Source organism: Amblyraja radiata, chromosome 29 (genome assembly GCF_010909765.2).
Source record: "Amblyraja radiata isolate CabotCenter1 chromosome 29, sAmbRad1.1.pri, whole genome shotgun sequence".
Classification (NCBI taxonomy): domain Eukaryota; kingdom Metazoa; phylum Chordata; class Chondrichthyes; order Rajiformes; family Rajidae; genus Amblyraja; species Amblyraja radiata.
Window position 1 is genome coordinate 18,787,242 of NC_045984.1, and position 11,198 is coordinate 18,798,439.

General features: G+C 51.2%; 1 protein-coding gene across 2 annotated transcripts in view; it reads right to left on the minus strand.

Annotated features, from left to right (window-relative positions):
* tpm4 (tropomyosin 4) overlaps positions 1-8,986 on the minus strand; it is a 52,768-nt gene extending 43,782 nt beyond the window's left edge. For both annotated transcript variants that reach the window (XM_033046752.1, XM_033046750.1), the window contains exon 1: positions 8,701-8,986. In XM_033046752.1, coding sequence (XP_032902643.1) covers positions 8,701-8,814 — 114 coding nt within the window. In that variant the 5' untranslated portion in view covers positions 8,815-8,986. The remainder of the gene's footprint in view (positions 1-8,700) is intronic.
* Between the last annotated feature and the right edge of the window lie 2,212 nt (positions 8,987-11,198).

Genomic DNA, 11,198 nt, shown 5'->3' on the forward strand with positions numbered 1-11,198 from the left:
ACATTGCACATCCATTTTCTCCAGAGATATTGCCTGACCTACTGAGTTATTTCAGCACTTTGTGGTCTTTCGTATATTAACCAGCATCTGGTGGTTCTAATGGAGAAATAGTCAGGGGGAAACAGGGGAGACATTCCAGGGAAGAGGCAATGGGAGTAAAATAGTTGAGAAGAGAACTGAGAAGGGATGACTAAGAGAAGTCTGGAGAGGAGATGGTCATTGTGGAGAGGGAGCTGATGGCATGTGGGTGAGGAGATGGTGGCAAATAGGGAGAGAGTTGGGGGGAGAGTGTTGGGGAAGAGGGTCTAAGAGGGTGCAGTTAATGGAAAAAATGCACTGGAGGATGGATAACGGAGATGAACTGGGGGTTAGTGGTCTTGTGGGATGGTCAAAGGTCACGGATGAGGGGGGTAGTGGTAGGCAATGGGCATGACAGTCGAGGGGTGGGATGGGATGGAGCATGACGGAGATGAAAGTAGAGACATTTGGACAGGTACGTGGATTGGAAATGTTTAGAGGGATTAGGGTCAAACACAGGCAGGTGGGGTTAGTGTAGTGTAGATGGGGAATCTTGGTCGGCATGGGCAAGTTGGGCTGAAGAGCCTGTTTCTGTGCTGTTTGACTATAACCAAGGAGGGACAGAGAGAGAGGAGACAATTGAAGGAGGAGAGTCATGGAGGTAGACAGTCAGGAATGAGTTGAGAAAGAGGGGAGAGAGAGATTGGACATGGGGTGGGAAGAGTCGAGGGGAGAGAGAGATTGGACATGGGGTGAAACAGTTATCGGAGAGATCTGGGGCAGGGTTGATTAGAAGAGGGGAGTGGAGGACACATTCAAGGGGAGAAAGGGAAGATCAAAGGAGTAGATGATTGCGAAGAGTTGGGGTAGGGTCGGGGGGGAAATAATCATGGAAGGTTATGGGTGCATATAAATGTAGGGGAGGTGGTCGGGCAGGGAGAGGGTCAGGGAAAATGTGGCTGTACATGTGATGGTGAGGGAGAGGGGTTGGCAAGATCCAGGGAGGTCGTTAATGGGAGAGTAGATGGAGGGATATATTAATTACCTAATTACTGACTCCTACTTGTCTAAACTATTGTCTCTGTACAGAGTCCACATCCCACACAGCTTTCCCCCTGCATTTCTCCAAACCTCTTCAAATAAAACCTACTTTAAAATCCAGCTTTTAATGAACTACTTTGTTATTGCTGGCATCTCTAAACCTGGCTGTGAAAACAGTGGTCCAAATAAAATCCAGAAATGCCCCAGTCCTAAATATAAATCATTTGAACGCGTTGATTAAATTTCACGCTGTAATCACACCGGGGAGTCATTATCCTCCTTATGCCTGAGTATTTTTCATGCTGAGTGCTAGTGCCATTACACTTTGTTAAACTGCAGAAGTCTAAATCGCTTGGATCCCCCAGCTAATTCCTCAGCTATCCAATGATGTGCATTTTATGTGAGAGGATTAGATGGAGCCTTGACTAATGCGTGGCTAATGACAGGAGCCCCTTGGGTCTGACTAATGGCATCGGAAGCCTTTGGTACCATCTTCAGTTGCAAGGTGGCAGCCGTCCATGTGTGTGGAGCCTGGGCTGCAGCCAGGAGCACGGACGATCAGAGTTACTGTGCCAGGTCTTCCCTGTACAGCATGTGGAACCTTCGACCCAGAAACAGGCCAGCTGGTTACTGTTGGTGCGTTTATACCTCCCACTCCTCTGCATCCGATCTATCACATTATCATCCTATTTATTACCTGCTTAATTTCTCTCTTATCATCTACCAGGAGGCTTGAGTTAGCCCCGCTTTAGTGAGGCACACCTCCCCGTCATCTCCTGTATTTACTTTGGGACTCTCAAAGACCACCTTGTATTCATGGTCCCCAGTTTCAGTCACAGGCCTGTTCAAACCCATTCTTGAATTTAAAGAATGTTACGTCCATTCAAGACTGAGTTTTTCTGGGGAAAAGAACTCCTCAAAAATTGACAGGTCAGCGGGGGTTGTGAATTAGGGGTGACGAGGAATTAGAAGCCGTTGTCTAAGATCACACAAAAGTACTTTATGTAAAATTCGGAGACATTGAGGGATGTGGTCCTCGCCCTCCTCCCCATCGCCTTGCATAGTCCCACCTACCCTCCCCCACAAACACCCTATTCACCCTCCACCCTTCCACACACAGATGCACACACAAACGTAGTCACATAAACACACACACACACACACACACACACACACACACACACACACGCACACACACACACACACACACACACACACACACACACACACGCACACACACACACACGCACACACACACGCACACACGCACACACACACACACGCACACACACACGCACACACACACACACACACACACACACGCACACACACACACACATGCACACACACACACACACACACACATACCCCCCCCCCCCCCCACACCCTTTCCCCAGATTCACAAATGAATTCTTGCCCAGACAAGACCTGATTGTTTTTGTAAAGCATTCAGCCATTGACCTGGAATCAGGAATTCACAGTGGAATGCCAAGAATGATATTCCACTGAGGCTCTTTCCCAGTTTCTCCGGGATGATTGACCAGTCCTTTATGGCCTCCTGCAGACACGGCTCTGCCCCCGTCAGCTGCTCGGAGAAAGCGACCAGATGTAATCTGACCAGGCAGCCGACACTGAGTGAACTGCACGGTGCAGGTAAATAGCAGCAAAGGTCTCGGGGGCAGATTAAGTGAATGCTGACTGAGTTACTGGATGCAACCTTGGCTGCATTGACAGCAATCTCACCTCTGGGTTTGTCTACGATCATCGTCATTCTCTCTAATAACTACCTAATGACGGGAGAGTGCAGACTGGTCTCCACTCATCCTCTTGACCACACTCCCATCCCCACAACTTGGAGACAGAGTGAATGAAATAAGTGCAACTGAAAATCCAGGGAGAAGTATAACGTACAGCAAATGGACAAACGCATTGGCAGTGCTGGCCAAATTGAAGCCAGCCTCCAGCTCCCAGTCAGGGACCTCTGTGCACATCTGGAGTTACTGACTGGGCTGGGCTGTCCCTATGGAAGTGGATACCCCTGGTGGTGGGTTTCATGAAGGGTCACCCTGTGGACGGAGGCAGTTGACTGCTTGACATGATCTCCTATCAAGGGTCAGATTGCAAAGTAAGATCACACAAAAACACTTGGTGGAAAATGCCAGAGAGCGGAGTGATTGATCAACAAGGCCTCCAATGTTCTCCCCACCGGCTCTACACACCTTCACCTACCCCCTTTCCCCAGCTCCCTACACACCCACATCTCTCCACCCCCCTTCCACCGCTTCACCTATGGGAAAAGCGTGTAGGTTCTCCATACGCTCCGGGACGACAGATGGCACAATGGGCTAAGTGTTCGGCTGGCGAACGGAAGGTGGCCGGTTCGAATCCCGCTTGGAGTGCATACTGTCGTTGTGTCCTTGGGCAAGACACTTCACCCACCTTTGCCTGTGTGTGAATGTGTGTGAATGTGTGTGAGTGATTGGTGGTGGTCGGAGGGGCCGTAGGCGCAGAATGGCAGCCACGCTTCCGTCAGTCTGCCCCAGGGCAGCTGTGGCTACAGAAGTAGCTCACCACCACCGAGTGTGACTCAGGAGTGAATGAATAATGCGATGTAAAGCGCCTTGAGTATTAGAAAGGCGCTATATAAATCCCATCCATTATTATACCTATATCGCAGGTATACCGCAGCTTGCTAACACCCACTGCCCCATCCCCGCCGCTTCACACACACCTACCTATGCACCAGCTCTGTAACATCCACCTCCCCCCACCTGCCCCCTCACTGCCTCACGCGCACCCACCTACTCCCTTATACCCAGCAAACTCTACCCTCTTCTCCCACCCTTCACTGCACCCCCACCTATCGACCAAATCCCTAACAACCTCCTTCCCCTGCACCCTTCCACACACAGGTACACACACGCATGCACACACAGTCACATATGCAAAAATGCACGCACTTGCAGAAACACACAAAACATGCACTTACACATGTGCCAAGAACACACAGGCATATTCACTAACACAGACCCCCATATAAACAAAAGCACATACTCACATAAACAATCACACACACATACGCCTTCACACTTACATGTACACATACACTCATACACATCTACATGCACACACCTACACACACACAGTCACCCAGGCTTCATAGGAGACTGGATGTGCCTGTGTCCAGAGCAGTGACAGGAAGAGTGAGGAAAGGCAACGAGCGGTCAGCAAGCAGCCAGTCGCCAGGGCCAGCCTGGCTTCACCCGTACCACCAGTGTGAGTGTGACAGAGCGTGCTGCCCACCTGCCAGGGTCAGGGACGTCACTGGATGAGCCAAGGCTTTCATCAAAGGGGAGGAGGAAGGGGTGAGCCCATCAGTGGTATCAACAGCTGAGGAAGAGTAGGAACAAGGTCGTGGAGGTGGATCTCCTGGAGGGAAGAGATGGCAAGGCAGTATTCTGAGGGGTGGGGACCACGGGAATAATCCTGCTGTCACGTGCCAGCAACTGGAAGTATTGGGCCCAAGGGTGAGACATGGTGTAGTACAGGGTTATAGAGTGGACGTGGAAAGGATGTTTCCAGTAATGGGAGAGTCTAGAACCAAAGGGCACAGTCTCAGAATGAAAGGATGTACCTTTAGAATAGCGATGAGGAGGAATTTTTTTAGACGGTGGTGAATTTATTGCCACATATGACTATGGAGGCCAATAACTTGGGTATTTTTAAAGCAGGAATTGATAGGTTATTGATTGGTAAGGGGGTCAAAGGTTACGGGGAGATGAAACAATTGAGGGGATGGAACTGATGGCATTGCCCTGAGAGCCATCATAGACCCGATGGGCCAACTGGCCTCCAAGGTCATAAGTAAATATGAGGAATGAGACCGGAGTGGGAGAAGGAGAAGGCGTATATTTAGTAACAACAGCTAAAGCTGTTGAGTTGCAGGCACAAACAGTTGTGTGGTTTTATGATGGTGGGGATAACTGAAACATGGCTTAGAAAGGTCAGGACTGGGAAGTCGCCCAAGAGATTGGGCTGACTCCTGATCCTAGGGCACAAAGTGTACTGCAGGTTGCATCGGTTTTCACATCAAATGAAATCCTAACTGCCAGAAGCCACATGGCCTCGTGCACAGCTACAGATAAGTACACCGAACCCCCTCTGCTCCTCAATACTCCCTACCATTCACGGTGTATGCACCATACTTTGTAAGCATGATCCCACTGTTCCTCAATACTCTCTACCAATTCAAAATGTGTGTCCAACCATGTTATACTGAAATCCCTCTTGCTCAATACTCTCTTCCATTCATGGTGTGTGCCCTACCCTTGTACACTGAGTTCCCTCTGTTCCTTTGTCCCCCCTACCATTCACAGTGTTTATCCTACCCTTCTACACCAAGCTCCCTCTGTTCAACAACCACACTGATGCCCACGTGATGGGCAATCTATCTGCCCACCTCACCTGCAACACACATCTTAGCAAACTCACCAAGAGGTGTTTGCCCTCACCTCTTGGTCAGCCTGCAGTGCAGCTGGTGCAAGTTAACCCACGAGGAATGAGTGAGGCCTGTGGGAATATTGAAGAATAAAGGGACCTTAGTGTAGTGGTCCAAGACCTCTGAAGGTGCAGCATAGGGAGATAATCAGGACACTTCGAAATGTAGAATCTAAGAGCAGAGAGAGCTAGGGTGGGTTTTTAGCAAACACTGAGTAGTCCACAGCTGGAATATTGTGTGAAGTTCTGGCCACCAAACTATAGGGAGGATGTCATTTCACAGGAAGAGGAGATTCACCAGGATGTTGGGTTTGTTGTGTGTTCCTTGTAAGAAGGGACAGGATAGGCTGGCTTTGTGTTCCCTGGAGAGGAGAGGCTGAGGATTGAGGTGGGGGTTGGGGAATTGATAGGACTAGACAAAATGATCAGGGGCATGGATAGGATGGGGAACTATTCCCCATAGTGTGAGATGTCTGAAACTAAAGAGTGTAGGTTTAGGGTGGGGGGAAGAAGTTTAGAAGGATCGAAGGAGGATTTTTTCACCCAATGGGTGGTTGGAATCTGAAGTACACTCCCTGAGACGGTGTTGTAGGCAGAAACCATCGCATTTGACTAACATCTGGATGAGAACTTGAATCACCAAAGCCTAGTAGGCCATGGGTCAAGTGTAGGCAAAAGGGATTTGTGTGGGTGGGTACTTCGTGGTCAGCATGGACATCGTGGGTCAAAGGGACCGTCAGTGCACCATACAACTCTGTTGCACTAGATCTTGTGCTCACACTCTCATTCACTGAGTTCTTACACAGAGAGCGTTTGATCACACTTGTGGCCAATAAGTTTACGCTCAGGTCAGTGAGCTCAGCTTTGTGGTAACCTAGTTCATGCTGTCAGTGTGACAAGACCCACAGTTTTTGAGTTCACACTTGTGGTTTAGTGTGCTGGCTCTTGTAGAGCACGTGCGTGGTCCACGTGCCCAGTCGTGAGCTCACACTTTCTGAACATGAGTCCATGAGTTTTCACACACGATCCACGTGATCATGGACATACCATGAACTGACACATATGCATCCACATACATGGATGGAGGAGCATGTATCCTCCGTGCTCCCATTCCCATCACTTCGGTCAGTGAGTTTACACTCATGTTCGTATTCCTTGGCTGAGTTTACACTCATAGTCGGCATGGTTACACATATGATTAGTGGGCTTGCACTCTCAGTCTGTAAACACACTGTCTATTAGTGTGTTCGTTCTTGCAATCAGTGAGCCCATGTGAGTTCACATTGAATATCCTGACTTTGCGCTACAGTTAGTGTGCTCAAACTCACGGCCGGTGAAGTCACGCTCACACTTGTTGAGATTGCATGCAGCCAGTAAGCGGATCCTCAGTCTGTGAGCTCACTCTCACAGTGTGTTCACACTCAGAGCTAGTGAGTACAATCTTGCTGCGAATGAGGTCCACAGATGGTCCGTGAGTTTACGGAGCTCTCTGTCTGGTGAGGGGATGAAACTGTGGGTGGGTCTCACACACACTTGGTGGACCCACACAGCCGTGCCGTGTGCCCACACTAATGTTCCTCGTGCTCACTCCTGTGTGCGGAGAGATTCCCGTGGTGGGTGGGATTGTGCCTGCTCTGGTCTGACAGTAAAGGGCCTGTCCCACTTGGCGAACATTTTTGGGCGACTGCCGGCGTCATATCAGGGTCGCCAAAAGATTTTGAACATTCCAAAATCCAGCGGCGACAAAACAAAATGTTGCGACACTTGAAAAAACACCGCACGTCAATACGTCATCACGCCGCGTCACGCCGTATCCCACCGCTACTTTTTCGGTGACCTGATACGTCAGTCAATGATGCCGGCAGTCACCGAAAAAATCGGCCAGTGGGACAGGCCCTTAAGCCTGACTTTCTGGCTGGAAGATCCCCTTACAGGATTGCCATAAATGGGAAGGAGAGATCTGCACACCCAGTACTGGCTCACAGATCAGACATCCTCCCTGGTGGTCTGACACCTCACCCCCACAGAAACCCCAGGCCCACCTATTCCAGGACATCCGTGCACTGGTTGACCTGCGCTCCCTCTCTCCTTCACGGCAGCTTTGATTTTCATGGCATCTTCCTTTGTAATGTGGGAAATAGCGGATTTTGACTGCGACCCTCAGTTACATACTCTCTCCCTCCCCTACTCCTTCTCTCTCTCCCTCACCATCTATCTCTCTCTCTCTCTCTCTCTCTCTCTCCCTCCCTCTCCCTCCCTCCCTCTCCCTCCCTCCCTCCCTCTCTCTCCCCCCTCTCCCTCCCTCTCCTTCCCTTTCCCACCCTCCCGCCCTCTCCCTCTCTCTCCCTATCCCTTCCTCTCTCTCTCTCTCTCCCTCCCTCTCTCCCGCTCTCCCCCCCTCTCTCTCTCTCTCTTTTCTCTTTCTCTCCTCTCTCTCTTTTTCTCTCTCTCTCTCTCTCCCTCTCTCTCTCCCTCCCTCCCTCTCCCTCCCCCTCTCCCTTTCCCTCTCCCTCTCCCTCTCTCTCTCCCTCTCTCCCCCCCTCTCCCTTTCCCTCTCCCTCTCTCCCCCTCCCTGGGGCCAGACTGTACCCCATATCCCAAAGTTACATCACAGCCTTGCCTCTGGTTGAGGACACACACTCCTTATGCAGCCCTAACTAATACCATTAAATAACACTGGCACACACAATTATTCAGCCTGGGCACGCAGCGTTACACAGACAACACACACCATTATACATCCCAAATGCACACCATAACACAGTCCAGACATAACCATTGGAAATCCCCCTCACACACACACCATTATATAACACAAACATACACCATAACCCAGCCCACACACACACACCATTATACAGCACCAGCATATATTACACAGCCCTCACACACTATTACACAGCCCCAACACACACACACACAGTGGCAGAGTGGCCAGGGTGTCAGCTTGCCCGATGGCAAGTAGGCCCCTGATGAAGTGAGCCCCCTTTGTCTCCTGGCAACCACTCCGCCACTGCACACACACACACACACTATTGATACAGCATCAGCATCAGCACACACACACACACACACACACACTATTCCCATCAGCATGTTCCCAGCTCCACCCCCACAACACTCTCACCAGCCACCTCAGCCAACCTGTTTGAACTTGTCTTCTGCTGCCTTCTGGTCGGCCTCTGCCTGTTCAGCCCGGTCGATGGCGTTCTCCTTGTCCAGCTTCAGCATCTGCATCTTCTTCTTGATGGCTTCCATGGCTGTGGATCGGGCGAGGGAGCGGACCTGTGCTGGGCTGGGAGAGGAGCAGTGCGGAGAGGCAGAGTGAGAGGGACTGAGCCAGGCAGGCTTCTAACCACCAGGCTTCCAAGACCTTTAAGGAAAGGAATTGTGTCTCTCTCAGGACTCCCTGCTCTCCCTGATGGTCTTGGAGCCTTGTATTTGAAGACTCTCTTTGGAATGAGCTGCTGTAATCAGCTGTTCTTGGCTGATGCCCATATTTGGGGCTGAGTTTATTCTGCGGCAGATCAGATTGCCATATTTAAAACTCATGGACAGGTTGTGAGAGGGGAGAAGGTGTTGACATTCCCCGACCAACCTTGTCAACACTGCTCCAAGACGGAGAGGAGGGAGCCTCCCCGCTCCCTCTGCCACTGACATTCAGGGGGTCAGCTCCCCAGCCAGCAAATGCTGCAAGAACCCTTCGACAGTGCAGGTTGGTGTGACCAGCAAAATGAAGGTGATCCAAGCTTGAAACTACAGAGAAATGAAAAGCAAGTGAGTGTAAGGACGGAATGCACCGTCACTAATTTGTAAGACAGGGACAGACCTCTCCGCATTCAGTCTCCATGTGGGCAGCTTCTGTCAGGAGCAATGCACTCAACGCCAGTGACAGGCAGGGAATTGTCACTGGACCCAGCAAACCATCACTAGGGGGGGTAGAGACACGAAAAGCTGGAGTAACTCAGCGGGACAGGCAGCGTCTCTGAAGAGAAGGAATGGGTGACGTTTCAGTCAAGAGACCCGAAACGTCATCCATTCCTTCTCTCCAGAGATGATGCCTGTCCCACTGAGTTACTACAGCTTTTTGTGTTATCTTTGGTTTAAACCAGCATCTGCAGTTCCTTCCTACACATCACCACGGGGGGTGTTGTACCTGTGAGAGTGGCTGGTCCTCACCCTGTCACGGTGGGTATCGGGGAGGCTTATGAACGTGGAGTGATTCCGCCCAAGCTTATCCCCGCTCCGTCAGAATTGCTCCTTGGATCCAAGCTGACTGTTCTCTACATGTTGACAGGATGGTTCAGTTGCCTGATAAGAGCTGGGTATAAACTATCCCTGAACCTGGAGGTGTGCATTTTCACACTTCTGTACCTCTTGCCTGATGGTACGGGCTGCTGCTGCACGCTCTACACTTCCTCACCCTCGACTTCCGTCTGGACATGCCATAGTGGTCCTTATTACTCACCCCCCCCCCCCCCACCTGGTCAAGTTGGCCATTCAAGGGTCCAGGCAGCGGGCAGATGAGGGTTCTACCAAGTTGACTGACTGCCCCTCTTCGGGGCCCAACTCCATGCCCACGTGTCCCTTGAGAGGGAGCACGTGGTGTCCACAGGGAATTAGGAGGCCTTTCATGAACGCTGGTCAATGCTGTGGGGGTCGAGTGCCTCGTGGATATGACTGACAATGTTGTCATCTGATGGTCGATGTTTGCAAACTGAATGAGTAGCAGTTTTGATTAACGGAGCATGTTGCATACTGTGAATTTATAATAAGTAAGTAAGTAAGTAAGTTTATTGGCCAAGTATTCACATACAACAATCAATCAACAATCAGTTTTATTCGTCACATTGCACATAAAGTGCAAGTGAAATGAATTTGTCAGCAGCGATACAATAATAAAGAACACACAAAAACACAATAAATATTTAACACAAACATCCACCACAGCATTCATCACTGTGGTGGAAGGCACAAAATTTGTCCAGTCCTCCTCCATTTCCCCCCGTGGTCGGGACCAGAGTCCAGAGTCAGTCCAGGATCGGCTCTTCCCCACCGGAGACCGCGGCTTCAGGCTGGTGTAGGCCGCAGGCCGGCGGTCGAAGATTTAAAGTCCCCGCCGCAGCCAGAAGCACCGCAGACCGCAGGGCCGGCGGTCGAAGCTCCCCTCCAGGGGTGATGGTAAGTCCACGCCGGGTCCGCGGTAGAAGTCGGCCGCGGGCCGGCCGATGGAGCTCCTTCTTCTCCCGGGTCCCCCACGAGGGATCCCGGGCCGCGCCGGCTGGAGCTCTGCAGACCGCGGCTTCAGGCTGCCGCGGGCCAGCAAAACGGAGCGCTCCCCTCCGGCGAGCCCCAGCGAGGGCTCGCCCGCTCCACGCCGAGAGTCCACGCTGCGCCCGCCGATGAAGCCCCGGGCGCGTTCTGGGAAAGGCCGCACCGATCCTCGTTGTTAGGCCACGGGGGAGGCGACCTGGAAAAAGTCGCCTCTCCATGGAGGATCGACCGAAACGGTTTCCCACACCACCCCCCACACAAGACACACTAAGAAACACGGACTTTGCCTTGGTGCTCCGCCCACAAGTAACAACATGACATACAGTGACAGTTACGAATGACTCAGAAAACACTAAACATTAACAATA